The 24,524-nt window shown below is 42.0% G+C and overlaps 1 protein-coding gene across 1 annotated transcript in view; it reads right to left on the reverse strand.

The window, feature by feature from the left end:
* LOC115117245 (mucin-2-like) overlaps window positions 1-22,365 on the reverse strand; it is a gene marked incomplete at its 3' end in the record, with an annotated part of 31,702 nt that extends 9,337 nt beyond the window's left edge. Inside the window, exons 1-17 of the mRNA XM_065022772.1 lie at window positions 22,154-22,365; window positions 21,689-21,814; window positions 19,048-19,165; window positions 18,805-18,943; window positions 14,882-14,989; window positions 14,565-14,634; window positions 14,163-14,300; window positions 13,740-13,904; window positions 12,111-12,205; window positions 11,735-11,861; window positions 10,899-11,002; window positions 10,550-10,701; window positions 10,324-10,373; window positions 10,093-10,193; window positions 7,986-8,137; window positions 7,750-7,888; window positions 7,483-7,590 (exon numbers count right to left, since the gene is read on the reverse strand). Of these exons, the coding sequence (XP_064878844.1) occupies window positions 7,483-7,590; window positions 7,750-7,888; window positions 7,986-8,137; window positions 10,093-10,193; window positions 10,324-10,373; window positions 10,550-10,701; window positions 10,899-11,002; window positions 11,735-11,861; window positions 12,111-12,205; window positions 13,740-13,904; window positions 14,163-14,300; window positions 14,565-14,634; window positions 14,882-14,989; window positions 18,805-18,943; window positions 19,048-19,165; window positions 21,689-21,814; window positions 22,154-22,277 (2,016 nt within the window). The remainder of the gene's footprint in view (window positions 1-7,482; window positions 7,591-7,749; window positions 7,889-7,985; window positions 8,138-10,092; window positions 10,194-10,323; window positions 10,374-10,549; window positions 10,702-10,898; window positions 11,003-11,734; window positions 11,862-12,110; window positions 12,206-13,739; window positions 13,905-14,162; window positions 14,301-14,564; window positions 14,635-14,881; window positions 14,990-18,804; window positions 18,944-19,047; window positions 19,166-21,688; window positions 21,815-22,153) is intronic.
* Between the last annotated feature and the right edge of the window lie 2,159 nt (window positions 22,366-24,524).

Below are 24,524 nucleotides of genomic sequence, written 5' to 3' on the forward strand. Positions count from 1 at the left end.
ACCCTAATACATAGCTAACCCTAACCCTAATACATAGCTAACCCTAACCCTAATACATAGCTAACCCTAACCCTAATACATAGCTAACCCTATCCCAAATACATAGCTAACCCTAACCCTAATACATAGCTAACCCTAACCCTAATACATAGCTAACCCTAACCCAAATACATATCTAACCCTAACCCTAATACACAGCTAAACCTAACCTTAACCCTAATATCAAATCAAATCAAATCAAATCGAATTTTATTTGTCACATACACATGGTTAGCAGATGTTAATGCGAGTGGAGCGAAATGCTAGTGCTTCTAGTTCCGACAATGCAGTGATAACCAACAAGTAATCTAACTAACAATTCCAAAACTACTGTCTTATACACAGTGTAAGGGGATAAGGAATATGTACATAAGGATATATGAATGAGTGATGGTACAGAGCAGCATACAGTAGATGGTATCGAGTACAGTATATACATATGAGATGAGTATGTAGACAAAGTAAACAAAGTGGCATAGTTAAAGTGGCTAGTGACATAAGAATGCAGTCGATGATCTAGAGTACAGTATATACATATGCATATGAGATGAATAATGTAGGGTAAGTAACATTATATAAGGTAGCATTGTTTAAAGTGGCTAGTGATATATTTACATCATTTCCCATCAATTCCCATTATTGAAGTGGCTGGAGTTGGGTCAGTGTCAATGACAGTGTGTTGGCAGCAGCCACTCAATGTTAGTGATTGCTGTTTAACAGTCTGATGGCCTTGAGATAGAAGCTGTTTTTCAGTCTCTCGGTCCCAGCTTTGATGCACCTGTACTGACCTCGCCTTCTGGATGATAGCGGGGTGAACAGGCAGTGGTTCGGGTGGTTGATGTCCTTGATGATCTTTATGGCCTTCCTGTAACATCGGGTGGTGTAGGTGTCCTGGAGGGCAGGTAGTTTGCCCCGGTGATGCGTTGTGCAGACCTCACTACCCTCTGGAGAGCCTTACGGTTGAGGGCGGAGCAGTTGCCGTACCAGGCGGTGATACAGCCCGCCAGGATGCTCTCGATTGTGCATCTGTAGAAGTTTGTGAGTGCTTTTGGTGACAAGCCGAATTTCTTCAGCCTCCTGAGGTTGAAGAGGCGCTGCTGCGCCTTCTTCACGACGCTGTCAGTGTGAGTGGACCAATTCAGTTTGTCTGTGATGTGTATGCCGAGGAACTTAAAACTTGCTACCCTCTCCACTACTGATCCATCGATGTGGATAGGGGGTGTTCCCTCTGCTGTTTCCTGAAGTCCACAATCATCTCCTTAGTTTTGTTGACGTTGAGTGTGAGGTTATTTTCCTGACACCACACTCCGAGGGCCCTCACCTCCTCCCTGTAGGCCGTCTCGTCGTTGTTGGTAATCAAGCCTACCACTGTTGTGTCGTCCGCAAACTTGATGATTGAGTTGGAGGCGTGCGTGGCCACGCAGTCGTGGGTGAACAGGGAGTACAGGAGAGGGCTCAGAACGCACCCTTGTGGGGCCCCGTGTTGAGGATCAGCGGGGAGGAGATGTTGTTGCCTACCCTCACCACCTGTGGGCGGCCCGTCAGGAAGTCCAGTACCCAGTTGCACAGGGCGGGGTCGAGACCCAGGGTCTCGAGCTTGATGACGAGCTTGGAGGGTACTATGGTATTGAATGCCGAGCTGTAGTCGATGAACAGCATTCTCACATAGGTATTCCTCTTGTCCAGGTGGGTTAGGGCAGTGTGCAGTGTGGTTGAGATTGCATCGTCTGTGGACCTATTTGGGCGGTAAGCAAATTGGAGTGGGTCTAGGGTGTCAGGTAGGGTGGAGGTGATATGGTCCTTGACTAGTCTCTCAAAGCACTTCATGATGACGGAAGTGAGTGCTACGGGGCGGTAGTCGTTTAGCTCAGTTACCTTAGCTTTCTTGGGAACAGGAACAATGGTGGCCCTCTTGAAGCATGTGGGAACAGCAGACTGGTATAGGGATTGATTGAATATGTCCGTAAACACACCGGCCAGCTGGTCTGCGCATGCTCTGAGGGCGCGGCTGGGGATGCCGTCTGGGCCTGCAGCCTTGCGAGGGTTAACACGTTTAAATGTCTTACTCACCTCGGCTGCAGTGAAGGAGAGACCGCATGTTTTCGTTGCAGGCCGTGTCAGTGGCACTGTATTGTCCTCAAAGCGGGCAAAAAGTGATTTAGTCTGCCTGGGAGCAAGACATCCTGGTCCGTGACTGGGCTGGGTTTCTTCTTGTAGTCCGTGATTGACTGTAGACCCTGCCACATGCCTCTTGTGTCTGAGCCATTGAATTGAGATTCCACTTTGTCTCTGTACTGACGCTTAGCTTGTTTAATAGCCTTGCGGAGGGAATAGCTGCATTGTTTATATTCTGACATATTACCAGACACCTTGCCCTGATTAAAAGCAGTGGTTCGCGCTTTCAGTTTCACGCGAATGCTGCCATCAATCCACGGTTTCTGGTTTGGGAATGTTTTTATCGTTGCTATGGGAACGACATCTTCGACGCACGTTCTAATGAACTCGCACACCGAATCAGCGTATTCGTCAATATTTCCATCTGACGCAATACGAAACATGTCCCAGTCCACGTGATGGAAGCAGTCTTGGAGTGTGGAGTCAGCTTGGTCTGACCAGCGTTGGACAGACCTCAGCGTGGGAGCCTCTTGTTTTAGTTTCTGCCTGTAGGCAGGGATCAGCAAAATGGAGTCGTGGTCAGCTTTTCCGAAAGGGGGGCGGGGCCTGGCCTTATATGCGTAGCGGAAGTTAGAGTAACAATGATCCAAGGTTTTACCACCCCTGGTTGCGCAATCGATATGCTGGTAAAATTTAGGGAGTCTTGTTTTCAGATTAGCTTTGTTAAAATCCCCAGCTACAATGAATGCAGCCTCCGGATAAATGGTTTCCAGTTTGCAAAGAGTTAAATAAAGTTCGTTCAGAGCCATCGATGTGTCTTCTTGGGGGGGATATATACGGCTGTGATTATAATCGAGGAGAATTCTCTTGGAAGATAATGCGGTCTACATTTGATTGTGAGGAATTCTAAATCAGGTGAACAGAAGGATTTGAGTTCCTGTATGTTTCCTTCATCACACCATGTCTCGTTAGTCATGAGGCATACGCCCCCGCCACTCTTCTTACCAGAAAGATGTTTGTTTCTGTCGGCGCGATGCGTGGAGAAACCCGTTGGCTGCACCGCCTCGGATAGCGTCTTCCCAGTAAGCCATGTTTCTGTGAAGCAGAGAACGTTGCAGTCTCTGATGTCCCTCTGGAATGCTACCCTTGCTCGGATTTCGTCAACCTTGTTGTCAAGAGACTGGACATTGGCAAGAAGAATGCTGCGGAGTGGTGCGCGATGTGCCCTTTTTCGGAGTCTGACCAGAACACCGCCTCGTTTCCCTCTTTTTCGGAGTCGTTTCCTTGGGTCGCTGCATGCGATCCATTCCGTTGTCCTGTTCGTAAGGCAGAACACCGGATCCGCGTCGCGGAAAACATATTCTTGGTCGTACTGATGGTGAGTTGGCGCTGATCTTATATTCAGTAGTTCTTCTCGACTGTATGTAATGAAACCTAAGATGACCTGGGGTACTAATGTAAGAAATAACACGTAAAAAAACAAAAAACTGCATAGTTTCCTAGGAACGCGAAGCGAGGCGGCCATCTCAGTCATAGCTAACCCTAACCCTAACCCTAATACATATCTAACCCTAATACATAGCTAATCCTAACCCTAATACATAGCTAACCCTAACCCAAATACATAGCTAACCCTAACCCTAATACATAGCTAACCCTAACCCTAACCCTAAAGCATAGCTAACCCTAACCCTAATACATAGCTGATCCTAACCCTAATACATAGCTAACCCTAACCCTAATACATAGCTGATCCTAACCCTAATACATAGCTAACCCTAAGCCAAATACATAGCTAACCCTAACCCTAATAAATAGCTAACCCTAACCCTAACCCTAATACATAGCTAATCCTAACCCTAATACATAGCTAATCCTAACCCTGATACATAGCTAACCCTAACCCTAATACATAGCTAACCCTAACACTAATACATAGCTAACCCACTCCCAAGAAAGCTAAGGTAACTGAGCTAAACGACTACCGCCCCGTAGCACTCACTTCCGTCATCATGAAGTGCTTTGAGAGACTAGTCAAGGACCATATCACCTCCACCCTACCTGACACCCTAGACCCACTCCAATTTGCTTACCGCCCAAATAGGTCCACAGACGATGCAATCTCAACCACACTGCACACTGCCCTAACCCACCTGGACAAGAGGAATACCTATGTGAGAATGCTGTTCATCGACTACAGCTCGGCATTCAACACCATAGTACCCTCCAAGCTCGTCATCAAGCTCGAGACCCTGGGTCTCGACCCCGCCCTGTGCAACTGGGTACTGGACTTCCTGACGGGCCGCCCCCAGGTGGTGAGGGTAGGCAACAACATCTCCTCCCGCTGATCCTCAACACGGGGCCCCACAAGGGTGCGTTCTGAGCCCTCTCCTGTACTCCCTGTTCACCCACGACTGCGTGGCCACGCACGCCTCCAACTCAATCATCAAGTTTGCGGACGACACAACAGTGGTAGGCTTGATTACCAACAACGACGAGACGGCCTACAGGGAGGAGGTGAGGGCCCTCGGAGTGTGGTGTCAGGAAAATAACCTCACACTCAACGTCAACAAAACTAAGGAGATGATTGTGGACTTCAGGAAACAGCAGAGGGAACACCCCCTATCCACATCGATGGAACAGTAGTGGAGAGGGTAGCAAGTTTTAAGTTCCTCGGCATACACATCACAGACAAACTGAATTGGTCCACTCACACTGACAGCGTCGTGAAGAAGGCGCAGCAGCGCCTCTTCAACCTCAGGAGGCTGAAGAAATTCGGCTTGTCACCAAAAGCACTCACAAACTTCTACAGATGCACAATCGAGAGCATCCTGGCGGGCTGTATCACCGCCTGGTACGGCAACTGCTCTGCCCTCAACCGTAAGGCTCTCCAGAGGGTAGTGAGGTCTGCACAACGCATCACCGGGGGCAAACTACCTGCCCTCCAGGACACCTACACCACCCGATGTTACAGGAAGGCCATAAAGACCATCAAGGACATCAACCACCCGAACCACTGCCTGTTCACCCCGCTATCATCCAGAAGGCGAGGTCAGTACAGGTGCATCAAAGCTGGGACTGAGAGACTGAAAAACAGCTTCTTTTTCAAGGCTATCAGACTGTTAAACAGCCACCATTGAGTGGCTGCTGCCAACACACTGTCATTGACACTGACCCAACTCCAGCCACTTTAATAATGGGAATTGATGGGAAATGATGTAAATATATCAGCCAGCCAAAACAATGCTACCTTATATAATGTTACTTACCCTACATTATTCATCTCATATGCATACGTATATACTGTACTCTACATCATCGACTGCATCCTTATGTAATACATGTATCACTAGCCACTTTAACTATGCCACTTTGTTTACTTTGTCTACATACTCATCTCATATGTATATACTGTACTCGATACCATCTACTGTATGCTGCTCTGTACCATCACTCACTCATATATCCTTATGTACATATTCTTTATCCCCTTACACTGTGTATAAGACAGTAGTTTTAGAATTGTTAGTTAGATTACTTGTTGGTTATCACTGCATTGTCGGAACTAGAAGCACAAGCATTTCACTACACTTGCATTAACATCTGCTAACCATGTGTATGTGACAAATAAAATTTGATTTGATTTGATTTGAACCCTAACCCTAATACATAGCTAACCCTAACCCAAACACATAGCTAACCCTAATACATAGCTAACCCTAACCCTAATACATAGCTAACCCTAATACATAGCTAACCCTAATACATAGCAAACCCTAACCATAATACATAGCTAACCCTAACCCTAACACATAGCTAACCCTAACCCTAATACATAGCTAACCCTAACCCTAATACATAGCTAACCCTAACCCTAATACATAGCTAAACCCTAATACATAGCTAACCCTAATACATAGCTAACCCTAATACATAGCTAACCCTAATACATAGCTAACCCTAACCCTAATACATAGCTAACCTAACCCTAATACATAGCTAACCATAACCCAAATACATAGCTAACACTAACCCTGATACATAGCTAACCCTAACCCTAATACATAGCTAACCCTAACCCTAATACATATCTAACCCTAATACATAGCTAATCCTAACCCTAATACATAGCTAACCCTAACCCAAATACATAGCTAACCCTAACCCTAATACATAGCTAACCCTAACCCTAACCCTAAAGCATAGCTAACCCTAACCCTAATACATAGCTAATCCTAACCCTAATACATAGCTAACCCTAACCCTAATACATAGCTAATCCTAACCCTAATACATAGCTAATCCTAATACATAGCTAATCCTAACCCTGATACATAGCTAACCCTAACCCTAATACATAGCTAACCCTAACCCTAATACATAGCTAACCGTAACCCTAATACATAGCTAACCCTAATACATAGCTAATCCTAACCCTAATACATAGCTAACCCTAACCCTAATACATAGCTAACCCTAACCCTAATACATAGCTAACCCTAATACATAGCTTACCCTAACCCTAATACATAGGTAACCCTAACCCTAATACATAGCTAACCCTAATACATAGCTAATCCTAACCCTAATACATAGCTAACCCTAACCCTAATACATAGCTAACCCTATCCCAAATACATAGGGGTGATTTTTTATTTACATTTTATTTAACTGTTATTTTACCAGGTAAATTGACTGAGAACACGTTCTCATTTGCAGCAACAACCTGGGGAATAGTTACAGGGGAGAGGAGTTGGATGAATGAGCCAATTGTAAACTGGGGATTATTAGGTGACCGTGATGGTATGAGGGCCAGATTGGGAATTTAGCCAGGACACCAGGGTTAACACCCCTACTCTTACGATAAATTCCATGGGATCTTTAATGACCTCAGAGAGTCAGGACACCCGTTTAACGTCCCATCCGAAAGACAGCACCCTACACAGGGCAGTGTCCATTGGGATTGGGATTTATTTTTTAGACCAGAGGGAAGAGTGCCTCCTACTGGCCCTCCAACACCACTTCCAGCAGCATTTAGTCTCCCATTCAGGAACTGACCAGGACCAACCCTGCTTAGCTTCAGAAGCAAGCCAACGGTGGTATGCTGCTGGCAGATTTTTGTGCTGCTATCAAATCTGCCCGACAATAATTCAGCCTTGTCAATCTAGTGTGCTAACAAAACACATGGAGGGGACGAGATAAGTGCATCCAGAGTTCAGCATGCAATTACACTCAAAGTCACCGGTGTCGACATTGAGTCAAATGTTCAGACTTGTCTATTGTACCTTTAATGCATGTCTGAAGCCATTTATGAACAGTAGATCCTACCCCCAAGAAGAGCTTGATGGCCTTGGAACAGGTGGTGCCGGTGGTTCCACAGGGAATGTTCTCTGTGATCAGTCTAAAGGTACCGTTTGGATTGTTGCTGCAGTAGTCCTGCAGGATGTATTCAAATACACAATCAGAAAACCTCTTAGTTATAATCATTACTTCAATTGAATCATAATTAGAAAATATGTGCATCATACATAAAGTAGGGGTTTTAATAAAAATACAAAGAAAATCCTAAATAAATATAAATGATTATTGCCCTACCTGAGTAAGAATGTATTCACAATCTCCATTGAAAGTGAACCTTTTCTCATCAAAAGTGATGAAATGCCCATCTCCATATATGGCACACATCCCATCACACTGCTTATTGGTACACTGCCATTTTCTGCCTTCGCAAGTGCTACAATGATGCAAACATAATCACATGGGAAGATTTTAGAGGGAAGCATTTGACATATCCAAAGAAGAAGAAGAAGAAGGATAGAAGATGATTTTACCAGGTATTGCAGTCTACTTTGAGCACATGTCCAGGTTGGTAGTAGACTCCATTGTGAGAACAGGGACATAGGTCTTCCTTGATGCATCCTCCGTTTCCATCAGACAGCAGACCATCAGGACATACACAGCCTGACACACACTCTGCACTGATCTATAACACAATGAATCAGGGAAGGACTGACATGAATTTAACTTGGACTTTATGTGCCTGAATGTCCCTCCTCCCTCCAGGGTATAAGATGTGGACATTATGTGCCTGAATGTCCCTCCTCCCACCAGGGTATAAGATGTGGACATTATGTGCCTGAATGTCCCTCCACCCTCAGGGTATAAGATGTGGACATTATGTGCCTGTTTGTCCCTCCACCCTCCAGTGTATAAGATGTGGACATTATGTGCCTGAATGTCCCTCCACCCTCCAGGGTATAAGATGTGGACATTATGTACCTGAATGTCCCTCCACCCTCCAGGGTATAAGATGTGGACATTATGTGCCTGTTTGTCCCTCCACCCTCCAGTGTATAAGATGTGGACATTATGTGCCTGAATGTCCCTCCACCCTCCAGGGTATAAGATGGGGACATTATTTGTCAAATGGATCAATTGATCAAGTGTTTGAAAAGACACAAGGATGACTTTTAAAGATGATCTCCTTGATGTTCATGGAGATCAGGTTCTCTATAAACGTTACAGTCTGCTCAAACAGAAACCCTATAAAAAGTCAATCTCATCGGAGGATATCGTTTGGATCCTGGGCCTAGCTTTGTCCAAGGTAAGAAATCATTTGATCAATCTGTCACTGTGTTAACATAACATTGTCCTTTTTATTAAAATGTGTTGCAATATATGTTTTTATTAACGTGTTGTAAGACATGTTTTTATTAACGTGTTTTAAGACATGTGTTTATTAACGTGTTGTAAGACATGTTTTTATTAACGTGTTGTAAGACATGTTTTTATTAACGTAATGTAAGGCATGTTTTTATTAACGTGTTGTAAGGCATGTTTTTATTAACGTGTTGTAAGACATGTTTTTATTAACGTGTTTTAAGACATGTGTTTATTAACGTGTTGTAAGGCATGTTTTTATTAACGTGTTGTAAGGCATGTTTTTATTAACGTGTTGTAAGGCATGTTTTTATTAACGTGTTGTAAGACATGTTTTTATTAACGTGTTTTAAGACATGTGTTTATTAACGTGTTGTAAGACGTGTTTTTATTAACGTGTTGTAAGGCATGTTTTTATTAACGTGTTGTAAGGCATGTTTTTATTAACGTGTTGTAAGGCATGTTTTTATTAACGTGTTGTAAGGCATGTTTTTATTAACGTGTTGTAAGACATGTTTTTATTAACGTGTTTTAAGACATGTGTTTATTAACGTGTTGTAAGACGTGTTTTTATTAACGTGTTGTAAGGCATGTTTTTATTAACGTGTTGTAAGGCATGTTTTATTAACGTGTTGTAAGGCATGTTTTTATTAACGTGTTGTAAGGCATGTTTTTATTAACGTGTTGTAAGGCATGTTTTTATTAACGTGTTGTAAGACATGTTTTTATTAACGTGTTGTAAGACATGTTTTTATTAACGTGTTGTAAGGCATGTTGTAAGGCATGTTGTAAGGCATGTTGTAAGGCATGTTGTAAGGCATGTTTTTATTAACATGTTGTAAGACATGTTTTTATTAACGTGTTGTAAGACATGTTTTTATTAACGTGTTTTAAGGCATGTTTTTATTAACGTGTTGTAAGGCATGTTTTTATTAACATGTTGTAAGACATGTTTTATTAACGTGTTGTAAGGCATGTTTTTATTAACGTGTTGTAAGGCATGTTATTATTAACGTGTTGTAAGGCATGTTTTTATTAACATGTTGTAAGACATGTTTTATTAACGTGTTGTAAGGCATGTTTTATTAACGTGTTGTAAGGCATGTTTTTATTAACGTGTTGTAAGACATGTTTTTATTAACGTGTTGTAAGGCATGTTTTTATTAACGTGTTGTAAGGCGTGTTTTTATTAACGTGTTGTAAGGCATGTTTTTATTAACGTGTTGTAAGGCATGTTTTTATTAACGTGTTGTAAGGCATGTCCCATTGTAGACTTACACAGTGACTGTCTAGTGTTTGACAGCTCTTCTGGCACTCTGAGCCCTTGGCTCCGGGCCCTGCACTAGAACAGTTGAAGAAACCCATTGGTTCTTCACAGGCTGTAGGGAAGAAAAGTAGGCTTTATGGGTTAGTAGGGATTAAACTACAGAGTCTTGGCTGTGAAGTGATTTGCTATATTTGACAATTAAAGATTAATTAAAGATGTGTTCTGAATTTCAGAGGACTCACATAAATGTTGTTGTTCTCCAGTACAGCTTAATTTCCCTTGTCTGCAAGAGCTGGGTGGTTAAGAGGGGTATAAGAGGAGGGGGTTAAGCATGGTTTAGCATGCCTCTTGCAGTAAAACAAGACTTCAGAAGAAGACAGTCGATTTATAAATATTTTAATAGTGCCACAAAAGAGAAGACCATCAGATTTTCAGAGATGTTCTTTCACATGCCAACCAAGTCCTCACCATGTAGCCCCATAGATCCTGGTGACCTCTCCAGGGGGTACTACTGTGCCTCCATTGTAGCAGGAGCAGCGTGAGGCAGGGACACACTCTCCCTGGTCATTCAGGTAGGTTCCCTCGGCACAGCCACAGCCGTCCACAGACACATGGTCTAACTGTTCAATTCAATTAAAAGTGTTTTATCCACGAGGGGAAATTACTTTGGGCATGTCTGCAGCAACAACAACATCCACAACAACAAGAAGATACACAACAACAAGACAACAACAACAACAACAAGACATTAATAAAATGAACAATAATAATAATAGCAAACACATACAATAGAAATGAGATGTCCATGTAAATGTACCTGGCAGGTGAAGTCTGTCTGGCTCAGTGAACGACAGGTGCGGTCACAGCTGGTCATGGTGTAGTCATAGACCATCGTGTCAGGGCAGCTGGAGGAGTACTTCCCTGTGGAAAACAGTATGGTGATTCAACATTTAATGACATGTTTTGGGGTATTTTGTTTTAAATAAGAAGGTAAATCCTGGACACCGTGGGTTAATAGGAGGGGAACCCTGGACACCATGGGTTAATAGGAGGGTAAACCCTGGACACTGTGGGTTAATAGGAGGGTAAACCCTGGACACTGTGGGTTAATAGGAGGGTAAACCCTGGACACCGTGGGTTAATAGGAGGGTAAACCCTGGACACCGTGGGTTAATAGGAGGGTAAACCCTGGACACCATGGGTTAATAGGAGGGGAACCCTGGACACCATGGGTTAATAGGAGGGTAAACCCTGGACACTGTGGGTTAATAGGAGGGTAAACCCTGGACACTGTGGGTTAATAGGAGGGTAAACCCTGGACACCGTGGGTTAATAGGAGGGCAAACCCTGGACACTGTGGGTTAATAGGAGGGTAAACCCTGGACACCGTGGGTTAATAGGAGGGCAAACCCTGGACACCATGGGTTAATAGGAGGGTAAACCCTGGACACTGTGGGTTAATAGGAGGGTAAACACTGGACACTGTGGGTTAATAGGAGGGTAAACCCTGGACACTGTGGGTTAATAGGAGGGCAAACCCTGGACACCGTGGGTTAATAGGAGGGTAAACCCTGGACACCGTGGGTTAATAGGAGGGGAACCCTTAATTAATTAATAAATAAATACATTCAGTATCTCTGATGTTTATCTTACCACAGGTGGTGTTTCTCCATCCACTGAGCAGGACGCCTGCAGCAGCACATGCATGGACGTAGGAGGAGACCGCAGCACACATGCACTCCTCACTCCTCTCACAGTTACAACTGTCATATAGGCAGATCTACAAGGAGAAAAGAAGAAACAGAAGAAGAAGAACGTTCAGTTATGAGATGTGTTAATGAAGAAATCTTCTGTTTTCTGAAATCACACACGAGCACAGGACAATAGTAATACAAAAATCTGATTAGATAAATAGATAATTTTGATATAGAACGTCTTAAATGATCGTTTAAAAATATATGTATTCATAGAGCTTTGGGATAACTCTGTAATTAAAGAGCATTTGAGAAGTTAATATCATCATACTTACTTCCTTGTAGTAATTTGGGTTGATCTCAGTGTGGCATTGGGAAAATATTCCTTCACTATCTGACAGCATTGAGCACCAGTGCTTGGCATATCTCTCTGTAAAACATATGAGATATTAGCAAAATTTCACAAAGTACAAAGAGTTTTAATCTAGGCTTTACTGTGCATCTCAGTAGATATGTAAATGTAATCCCCAAGAAGTATTCAAAGGCTCTGATAAAGGCTCTCTACGCCAAAACATAATGAAAGAGTTTAAATGGTTAGTTGGAAAATAAACTCAGATCTATGCACAGAATGATCCTTTTTCTACTACTAGTAAGGAATAGTTTTGGTATTATCAAGTCCCTCAGTCGAACACCTGATTCCCTTTTTGTTCAAGCTGGGCTGAAGCGCATTTGGGTATTGTATCATTAGACCAGGGGTTCCCAAACCTTATTGGCCCATGACCCCATTTAGTGAAGAGGCCTGCCCGCTGTCCCACCATTTGCCCCATTTGTGCAAGAGTCCACCTTTCAATCACATGGAATCTGTTTTTGTCCCCTGTGCCTTGTCATGCTCAGAAATCGTGAGACAGAACAATATGTTCTCATGAATAGCATCCCCCGATATGTATAGCGAACAAAATTCAATGCATGGGGCATCTCGGCCTCCACAGCTAACGTCCATTTGGAGAGCATAAACTGGGGAGTTTGTGAGTCGTTCAGTCAGAGTTTCCTCTTGATTGCGAGAAATAACATAAATTCTTTGTTTAACATGTGCCTCTATCCCGTCACATCGATTGCGGACGGTAATATCAAAGTCTCTGCAATAGTGTGTGGTTTCATTCCGTAGTGGAACTAGCCATTCAACGTGGGAATGATTCAAGTGCAATGGTCAAGTGCGGCCATGGAAGAACTGGGACAATTTCAACGTCCCGGAATTGTGTACAGATCCTTGCGACATGGGGCCGTGCATTATCATGTTGAAACATGAGGTGATGGCGGTGTATGAATGGCATGACAATAGGCCTCAGGATCTTGTCACGGTATCTCTGTGTATTCAAATTGCCATTGATAAAATGCAAGAGTGTTCATTGTCTGTAGCTTATGCCAGCCTCGTACCATAACCCCACCGGCACCATGGGACATTTTGTTCACAACATCAGCTGCGGTTGTGAGGCTGGATGGATGTACTGCCAAATTCTCTAAAATGACGTTGAAGGCGGCTTATGGTAGAGAAATGAACATTGAATTATCTGGCTACAGATCTGGTGGATCCTGCAGTCAGCATGCCAATTGCATGCACCGTCAAAACGTAAGACATCTGTAGCATTGAGTTGTGTGACAAAAACCTCACATTTTAGAGTGGCCTTTTTTTTTACCCTAGCACATGGTGCACCTGTGTAATTGTCATGCTGTTTAATCAGCTTCTTGATCTGCCACACCTGTCAGATAGATGGATTGTCTTGGCAAAGGCTAAATGCTAACTAACAGGGATGTAAACAAATTTGTATATATATTATTTGGTATTTTGGAAATTCTCCCGTGACCACATTTTCATAGAAAGTGACCCCACATGGGGTCGTGACCCCTAGTTTGAGAACCGCTGCATTAGACATATGTTAGTGTTTTTAAAGAGGTTGAATGAGTACCGTTCTCTACACTCAGACTGCATGGGATCTCAAAGTTCTGTGCCGCATCAGGACAGCTTGCTTTGGTCTTCCACGTGTCGGCGAACGTCACAGCGGTTCCTTCCACGAGTCCATTGATGGTTCTGAAGTCGTCAGCTTGGACACCGTTAAAGTCTCCGCAGAGACCTGGATAAGAGGTAAAAAACATTATAACAGGTGGTTTGAACTAACATTGACTGAAGATGCAATGCATCAAGTATCATTAGTTTATTAATAATTGTTTCAGGTGAGGTTTGACCGAACCCCTCAAACAAGTGGTATAGTGACACATGTTACATTAACAGTAGTATGATAACCAATAAGCTTTGAGATTTATAAAGTGCTTTTCAAAGACCAAAAATGCTTATCTTTCCACAGACTTTAAATGAGCAGAGAGAAACATACCCTGGGTTTTTTCTTTGTGTGAACTGCTAGCTACGATGTAGACCTGCATTATAGGTGTTAGCTGGACCTCTAGACGGAGCCCATAAGAGCTATGCACAACGATGTAGAACGTAGAGGGCTGAAAGACCCTTACATCAGCTGTGGAAAATATACACAAGTTCTAGTTACAATCTGGTTTACCATGAACTTTTAGCTCCCACTTCCCTATTGTGGGATGCTTATGGTGTTACATGCTGCTAGACAAGGAAAGAAAGAGGAAAGTAAGAGACAACTTCTGGTACAGAATGTACTGCATGGGAAGGGTTTCAAACATACATTTATACTGATCAACGACTACAAAAAATAGACAGATATCACATCTCTGTATCCCTTTTCTCAAGCAGCCATCAATCAGTCACTCACCCATGAAAAGCGGCATCTGAGAAAACATCTTGTTGACAAAGACCCTTCCACTGGCATCGATGACGATCATCTGCAAGTGACAAATTACAACTTGAGTTAAAGCAACTCCCCTGGTGATAAGGAGTGTGGAACAGGGTTGAAGTCAATTCCAGTCAATTCAGAAAGAAAACCTAATTCCAATTCCAAATGTTCCTCATTGAAAAACAATGAAGAGCATTGGAATTGGAATTCAGTGGACTGCCTGAATTGACTGGAAATGAAATGTAATTTACTCCAACCCTGAAGTGGTGATACGAGTCACTGACTGGCTAACTTACCGTGGACTCTGGAGTGACCAGGGTTACAGATCTTAGGCAGGTCTCAATGTCCGTCTTCCCACATTTCACTATGTCACCCAGGACTGTGAAAGCAGTCTCGTTGGTTTGCTGGGGACAATTGGTACAAGGTATGACAGTTAAGTTATCTTTTTATGGATAGGGGGCAGCATTTTCACATTTGGATGAAAAGCGTTCCCAGAGTAAACTGCCTGCCACTCAGTCCCAGTTGCTAATATATGCATATTATTAGTAGATTTTGATGGGAAACACTCTGAAGTTTCTAAAACTGTTTGAATGATGTCTGTGAGTATAACAGAACTCATATGGCAGGCAAAAACCTGAGAAAAAAATCCAACCAGGAAGTGGGAAATCTGAGGTTGGTCGTTTTTCAACTCATTCCCTATTGAAGACACAGTGGGATATTGGTCATGTTGCACTTCCTAAGGCTTCCACTAGACGTCAACAGACATTAGAACCTTATATGATGCTTCAACTGTGAAGTGGTGCTGAATGAGAGGGGATTGAGTAAGGTCTCTCCCAGAGTGCCATGAGCTGAACATGCGTTGACCATGCACGTTCAAGTGAGAGCGAATTGCTTTTCTGAAGACAAAGGATTTCTCCGGTTGGAACATGATTGAAGATTTATGTTAAAAACATCCTAAAGATTGATTCTATACTTCGTTTGACATGTTTCTACGGACTGTAATATGACTTTTCGTCTGAACGTTTGCCTGGACCTGCCCGCGCCTCGTGAATTTAGATTGTGTACTGAACATGTGAACCAAAAGGAGTAATTTGGACATAAATGATGGACTTTATGGAACAAATCAAACATTTATTGTGGAACTGGGATTCCTTGGAGTGCATTCTGATGAAGATCATCAAAGGTAAGTGAATATTTATAATGCTATTTCTGACTTATGTTGACTCCAACATGGTGGATATCTTCTTGGGTTGTGTTGGTCTCTGAGCGCCGTACTCAGATTATGGTTTGAAATCTGTTACAGCGGTTGCATTATGGAGAAGTATATATTTAAATCTGTGAATAACACTTGTATCTTTTATCAAAGTTTATTATGAGTATTTCTGTAAATTGATGTGGCTCTGTGCAAATTCACGGGATGTTTTGGAGGCAAAGCTAAATGTAAACTGAGGTTTTTGGATATAAATATGAACTTGATCGAACAAAACATACATGTTGTCCCGGGAGTGTCATCTGATGAAGAATATCAAAGGTCAGTTATTCATTTTTATTTCTATTTCTGCTTTTTGTGACTCCTCACTTTGTTTGGAAAATCGCTGTATGCTTTCTGTGACTAGTTGCTGACCTAACATAACGATATATTCTGCTGTATGCTTTCTGTGACTAGTTGCTGACCTAACATAACGATATATTCTGCTTTATGCTTTCTGTGACTAGTTGCTGACCTAACATAACGATATATTCTGCTTTCTGTGACTAGTTGCTGACCTAACATAACGATATATTCTGCTTTCTGTGACTAGTTGCTGACCTAACATAACGATATATTCTGCTTTCTGTGACTAGTTGCTGACCTAACATAACGATATATTCTGCTTTCTGTGACTAGTTGCTGACCTAACATAACGATATATTCTGCTTTCTGTGACTAGTTGCTGACCTAACATAACGATAAATTCTGCTTTCTGTGACTAGTTGCTGACCTAACATAACGATATATTCTGCTGTATGCTTTCTGTGACTAGTTGCTGACCTAACATAATGATATATTCTGCTTTCTGTGACTAGTTGCTGACCTAACATAACGATATATTATGCTTTATTGAAACCGGACACTGTGGTCACATTAACGAAAATGTTATCTTTAAAATGGTGTCTAATACTTGTATGTTTGAGAAAATTGAATTATGAGATTTCTGTTGATTGAATTTGGCGCCCTGCAATTTCATTGGCTGTTGGCGAGGGGTTCCGCTAGCGGAACGGGGTCCTAGACAGGTTATGGTATGATAGTAAAGTTTAGGTATGACAGTAAAGTTAAGGGAACACATTTTTTTTAACACACTACTTACTTCTTGCCTACTTTTGGTCCTAGGGAATTACATTTCCTTCAGGAAGTATTCACTCCCCTTGACTTATTCCACATGTTGTTGTGTTACAGCCTGAATTTAAATTGGATTCAATATTGTTTTTTTCACACAATAATGACAACGTGAAAACATGTTTTTAGAAACGTTTGCTAATATATTGAAAATGATATACAGAAATATCTTATTTACATTAGTATTCACACCCCTGAGTCAATACATGTTAGAATCAACTTTGGCAGCGATTACAGCTGTGAGTGTTTCTGGGTAAGTTGCAAAGAGCTTTGCACACCTGGATTGTACAATATTTGCAATTATTTATTTTTGTACATTCTTCAAGCTCTGTCAAGTTGGATGTTGATCATTGATAGACAGCCATTTTCAAGTCTTGCCATAAATTTTAAAACCGATTTAAGTCAAAACTGTAATTAGGCCACTCAGGAACATTCAATGTCATCTTGGTAAGCAACTCCAGTGTATACTTGGCCTTGTGTTTTATCATCCAGCTGAATGGTGAATTTGTCTCCCAGTGTCTGGTGGAAAGCAGACTGAACCCGGTTTTCCTCTAGGATTGTTCCTGTGCTTAACTCCATTCCATTTATCTTTTATACTGAACAACTCCCCAGTCCTTAACGATTACAAGCATACCCAAAACATGATGCAGCCATAACATGGTGCAGTCACCACTATGCTTGAATATGAAGAGTGGTACTCAGTAATGTGTTGTATTGTATTTGCACCAAACATAACACTTTCTATTGATGACAAAAAAGTGAATTGCTTTGCCACATTTTTTGCAGGATGACTTTAGTACCTTGTTGCAAACAGGATGCATGTTTTGGAATGTTTTTCTTCTGTACAGGATTCCTTCTTTTCACTTGTCAATTAGGTTAGTATTGTGGAGTAACTACAATGTTGTTGATCCAGCCTCAGTTTTCTCCTATCAGAGCCATTAAACTCTGTCAATTAGGTTAGTATTGTGGAGTAACTACAATGTTGTTGATCCATCCTCAGTTTTCTCCTATCACAGCCATTATTGGGTGTGAATACCTTTTGAAGGCACTGTATATTATGGTTCAACTTGATTGAAAAGTATTTATGAGATTAATATGGATAGTGATGCTAATGGTATGTATAAGCACTTCCAATGCAAGTGTCGGCAGCAATCTATGCCGGATTATGAGATTTCTGGGGCGGCAGCGTAGCCTAGTGGTTAGAGTGTAGAGGAGGTAGGTAGCCTAGTGGTTAGAGTGTAGAGGAGGTAGGTAGCCTAGTGGTTAGAGCGTAGAGGAGGCAGGGTAGCCTAGTGGTTAGAGTGTAGAGGCGGCAGGGTAGCCTAGTGGTTAGAGTGTAGAGGCGGCAGGGTAGCCTAGTGGTTAGAGCGTTGGACTAGTAACCGTGAAGGTTGCGAGTTCAAACCCCCGAGCTGACAAGGTACAAATCTGTCATTCTGCCCCTGAACAGACAGTTAACCCACTGTTCCCAGGCTGTCATTGAAAATAAAATGTTCTTAACTGACTTGCCTGGTTAAATAAAGGTAAAAAAAATAAAAAATAAATAAAAATGTGGCCTGTTCGTGGGCCAGTATATGTTCGCTAGCGAGTTAGGAGTTAAATCTACTAAACATACAGTATGTGTCAGCATGGAGTCATATTAGTGCCACCTGACATTGAATCACTTTGTATGAAGAAATCACATTTTTATTCAATATTTTCTGTTGACACTAATATCACTCCGTACAGTAGGTTAGATCCCTACCTTGGACAGGACATATGAGCAGTCTCCATACAGTAGGTTAGATCCGTACCTTGGACAGGACATATGAGCAGTCTCCATACAGTAGGTTAGATCCCTACCTTGGACAGGACATATGAGCAGTCTCCATGGAAGGTGTAGGCTTTCCCATCGTAGGTGGTGATGTGGGAACCTCCCACTATGGAGCAGGTAGCAGGGCAATCTAGATCCATACAACTCCACTGGCCTTGGATACAGGTACTAACGGAGAGAGACAGTCAGTTTAGCCTCAACACATCTGACTCATCACACCCGGATCAACACACACAACAATTCAGTGAATATAAACGCATTGCAGCTCTTACCATTTGTGGCATGTTCTTGAGAATGATTGTCCAGGCTGGTAAGATTGTCCGTTGTGGAGACAAGAGCACTGGTTCACAGCTACACAGCCAGTCTGAGTGATGTCATCAAACACGGTTCCTATGAGAAAGACATTCAAAACATTTAGCCAGCTGATCCCATGACTTACATTCAATACATTACATTTAGTCAGCTGGTTCCATGACTTACATTCAATACATTACATTTAGTCAGCTGGTTCCATAATGACATTCAATACATTTAGCCAGCTGATCCCATAAATTACATTAAATACATTTAGTCCTTCCTGATCTCATAAATTACATTAAATATATTTAGTCAGCTGATCCCATAAATTACATTAAATATATTTAGTCAGCTGATCCCATAAATGACATTAAATATATTTCGTCCTTCCTGATCTCATAAATGACATTAAATATATTTCGTCCTTCCTGATCTCATAAATGACATTAAATATATTTAGTCAGCTGGTTCCATAATGACATTAAATATATTTCGTCCTTCCTGATCTCATAAAATGCATTGATCCATGTAGATCAGTGTCTTAATTACTACGGTACATCTGTTGCAGAACTTTGATCAAATAACGAAATCTCCAGTCCCACAATAAGGCTACTCTTCCAGTCCCACAATAAGGCTACTCTTCCAGTCCCACAATAAGGCTACTCTTCCAGTCCCACAATAAGGCTACTCTTCCAGTCCCACAATAAGGCTACTCTTCCAGTCCCACAATAAGGCTATTTCCAGTCCCACAATAAGGCTACTCTTCCAGTCCCACAATAAGGCTACTCTTCCAGTCCCACAATAAGGCTACTCTTCCAGTCCCACAATAAGGCTACTCTTCCAGTCCCACAATAAGGCTACTCTTCCAGTCCCACAATAAGGCTACTCTTCCAGTCCCACAATAAGGCTACTCTTCCAGTCCCACAATAAGGCTACTCTTCCAGTCCCCCACAATAAGGCTACTCTTCCAGTCCCACAATAAGGCTACTCTTCCAGTCCCACAATAAGGCTACTCTTCCAGTCCCACAATAAGGCTACTCTTCCATCCAGTCCCACAATAAGGCTACTCTTCCACAATAAGTCCTTCCATCCCAAATAAGGCTACTCTTCCAGTCCCACAATAAGGCTACCCACAATCTTCCAGTCCCACAATAAGGCTACTCTTCCAGTCCCACAATAAGGCTACTCTTCCAGTCCCACAATAAGGCTACTCTTCCAGTCCCACAATAAGGCTACTCTTCCAGTCCCACAATAAGGCTACTCTTCCAGTCCCACAATAAGGCTACTCTTCCAATCTATGTAACTTTGAACCTTTTCCTGGTATAAATAGCCACATAACTGTTATCAGGGTTATATACAGTCTACCTGGTTTAAATAGCCACATAACTGTTATGAGTTTTAATACAGTTTTCCTGGTTTGAATAGCCACATAACTGATATGGGTTTTAATACAGTTTTCCTGGTTTGAATAGCCACATAACCAACATGAGGTTTAATACAGTCTACCTGGTTTAAATAGCCACATAACTGACATGAGTTTTAATACAGTCTACCTGGTTTAAATAGCCACATAACTGTTATCAGGGTTATATACAGTCTACCTGGTTTAGCCACATAACTGATATGAGTTTTAATACAGTCTACCTGGTTTAAATAGCCACATAACTGATATGAGTTTTAATACAGTCTTCCTGGTTTAAATAGCCACATAACTGTTATCAGGGTTATATACAGTCTACCTGGTATAAATAGCCACATAACTGATATGGGTTTTAATACAGTTTTCCTGGTTTAAATAGCCACATAACTGATATGGGTTTTAATACAGTTTTCCTGGTTTAAATAGCCACATAACTGATATGAGTTTTAATTAAAAGAAATTAAAAAAGCCAGGATATTTTCCAGAATTTCTTTAAAACCCTGTGACCTGTTTAGAAAATATATATCTGTATACCTAGGCGGCAGGTAGCCTATTGGTTAAGAGCATTGGGCTAGTAACTGAAAGGTCAATGGTTTGAATCCCTGGCCTGACTCGGTGAAAATTCTGTCAGTGTGCCTTTGAGCAAGGCACTTACCCTAACTGTTCCTGTAAATCGCTCTGGATAAGAGCATCTGCTAAATATGTAAATCTGGTCCCACTCCTATCATTGCCCATAAAAATACCTTTTCACAACTACTAATTAATCACATTCAGATCCTATAGGGTCGTGATGTATACCTGGGTTAGGTTACCAGATTAGGAAAAGCTCCGGGCCCCGGGAAAAACAATTTTCCCCACCACTCTGGGACCTGTGGTGCTACCTCTGTATCAGGGCATCATCGGTTGTATTCAGCTACTTTAAAATAGTTACATAGCTGACATATAATGTTGTATTCAGCTACTTTAAAATGGTTACATAGCTGATATATGATGTTGTATTCAGCTACTTTAAAATGGTTACATAGCTGATATATGATGTTGTATTCAGCTACTTTAAAATAGTTACATAGCTGATATATGATGTTGTATTCAGCTACTTTAAAATGGTTACATAGCTGATATATGTTGTATTCAGCTATTTTAAAATGGTTACATAGCTGATATATGATGTTGTATTCAGTAATGAGTGCATGTACCAGCAGGGCAGAAGCATCCGTCGGTGCAGTGTTCCTCACAATGCTGGTTCCTCTTTGGGTTGGAGCAGGTATCAGTGCAGGGACTACCACACTCCTGGTACTGCATGCTTAAAGGACACGTCTCCACTGCTCAACACAAATAACCAGAGTCACAGATCTGTTTCTGAGGCTTCATTACTTCACATTTTCACGTATTCTTCTATTGACATCATTGGAAGTGAAAATTGGGATTTGCTCCTCAGTTTTCAGTCACATAAATGTAAATACATGCATGTCAAAGAAGAAGACACTATAGATTACCTAAGGCAAAGCATTATTGTATATCAAAAGTGTTTACTTTGAGTTACAACATAACTGTGGCTGAGGTTGTTTTTTACCCACATCCAAACTACCAACAGAGCAATACAAACAAACAATCCAGTATCAAAACAAAAAGGATGTGTAATGCAAATAATGTTCCCTTACAGCAGAACTGGTCGGTCTTCCACTCCTGGGGTTTCCCCCCTGCGTGAGCACACTGGCGGGAGTACTCTGACATGGTGGGACAGGCGCAGGTGACACTGCTGCTGCTGTTGCCACAGTGACACATGTCTTCTGCACAGGCCTTGATGAAGGAGTCTGTGGCAATCAGGTCCTTACAGCTACTGAAGGCAGGACTGGTGAGAAGCTGCTCACAAAGTTTGGTCTGAAAGGATAAAGAAGAATAATTACTAGAGGCATCAGACGGTTTGATTCTCTGATCCACCTCTACGCAGATGACACCATTCTGTATACTTCTGGCCCTTCTTTGGACACTGTGTTAACTAACCTCCAGATGAGCTTCAACTCCATACAACTCTCCTTCCGTGGCCTCCAACTGCTATTAAATGCAAATAAAACTAAATGCATGCTCTTCAACTGATCACTACTCTGGACGGCTCTGACTTAGAATATGTCTAGCGAGACAAATACCTAGGTGTCTCGCTAGACTCTAAACTCTCCTTCCAGACTCACATTAAGCATCTCCACTTCAAAATTAAATCTAGAATCGGCTTCCTATTTTGCAACAAAGCATCATTTACTCATCCTGCCAAACATACCTTCGTAAAACTGACTATCCTACCAATCCTTGACTTCTGCGATGTCATTTACAAAATAGCCTCCAACACTCAGCAAATTGGATGCAGTCTATCACAGTGCCATCCATTTTGTCACCAAAGCCCCATATACTACCCACCACCGTGATCTGTACATAGCCAATCTGTAAATAGCCCATCCAACTACCTCCTCCCCATACTGTTATTTAAATGTTTTTCTCCTTTGCACCCCAGTATCTCTACTTGCACATTCATCTTCTGCACATCTATCACTCCAGTGTTTAATTGTTAAATTGTAATTACTTCACCACTATGGCCTATTTATTGCCTGTATATAAACTTTTTTATCTATTGTGTTATTGACTGTATGTTTCTTTATTCCCTGTGTAACTCTGTGTTGGTGTTTGTGTCACACTGCTTTGCTTTATCTTGTCCAGGTCGCAGTTGTAAATGAAAACTTGTTCTCAACTAACCTACCTGGTTAAATAAAGGTGTTCTCAACTAACCTACCTGGTTAAATAAAGGTGAAATACAAATACAAAATTAAAATAAAATGATGTACTGATCAAATGTCAGCCATGATGATGATGATATTGGTATTTTAAACTAACAGTCATGTTTAAATGTAATGAATAAGAAATCTTAAATGCCATACAGCACTCCTTCCGTGGCCTCCAACTGCTCTTAAACGCTAGTAAAACCAAATGCATGCTTTTCAACCGTTCGCTGCCTGCACCCGCACGCCCGACTAGCATCACCACCCTGGATGGTTCCGACCTAGAATATGTGGACATCTATATTTGTTTTTAATTTTTTTATTTTACCTTTATTTAACTAGGCAAGTCAGTTAAGAACAAATTCTTATTTTCAATGATGGCCTAGGAACAGTGCGTTAACTGCCTTGTTCAGGGGCAGAATGACAGAACCTTGCAACCTTCCAGTTACTAGTCCAACGCTCTAACCACTAGGCTACCGTGCCGCCCCGAATAAGTACTTAGGTGTCTGGCTAGACTGCAACCTCTCCTTCCAGACTCATATCGAACATCTCCAATCCAAAGTCAAATCTAGAGTCGGCTTTCTATTTCGCAAAAAAGCCTCCTTCACTCACGCTGCCAAACTTACCCTAGTAAAACTGACTATCCTACCGATCCTCGACTTCGGCGATGTCATCTACAAAATAGCTTCCAATACTGTACTCAGCAAACTGGATGCAGTTTATCACAGTGCCCTCCGTTTTGTTACTAAAGCACCTTATACCACCCACCACTGCGACCTGTATGCTCTAGTCGGCTGGCCCTCGCTACATGTTTGTCGCCAGACCCACTGGCTCCAGGTCATCTACAAGTCTATGCTAGGTAAAGCTCCGCCTTATCTCAGTTCACTGGTCACGATGGCAACACCCACCCGTAGCACACGCTCCAGCAGGTGTATCTCACTGATCATCCCTAAAGCCAAAACCTCATTTGGCCGCCTTTCCTTCCAGTTCTCTGCTGCCTGCGACTGGAACGAATTGCAAAAATCTCTGAAGTTGTAGACTTTTATCTCCCTCAACAACTTTAAACATCTGCTATCTGAGCAGCTAACCGATCGCTGCAGCTGTACATAGTCCATCGGTAAATAGCCCACCCAATTTACCTACCTCATCCCCATATTGTTTTTATTTTATTTACTTTTCTGCTCTTTTGCACACCAGTATCTCTACCTGCACATATTCATCTGATCAGTTATCACTCCAGTGTTAATCTACTAAATTGTAATTA

Source organism: Oncorhynchus nerka, linkage group LG9a (genome assembly GCF_034236695.1).
Source record: "Oncorhynchus nerka isolate Pitt River linkage group LG9a, Oner_Uvic_2.0, whole genome shotgun sequence".
Taxonomy (NCBI): domain Eukaryota; kingdom Metazoa; phylum Chordata; class Actinopteri; order Salmoniformes; family Salmonidae; genus Oncorhynchus; species Oncorhynchus nerka.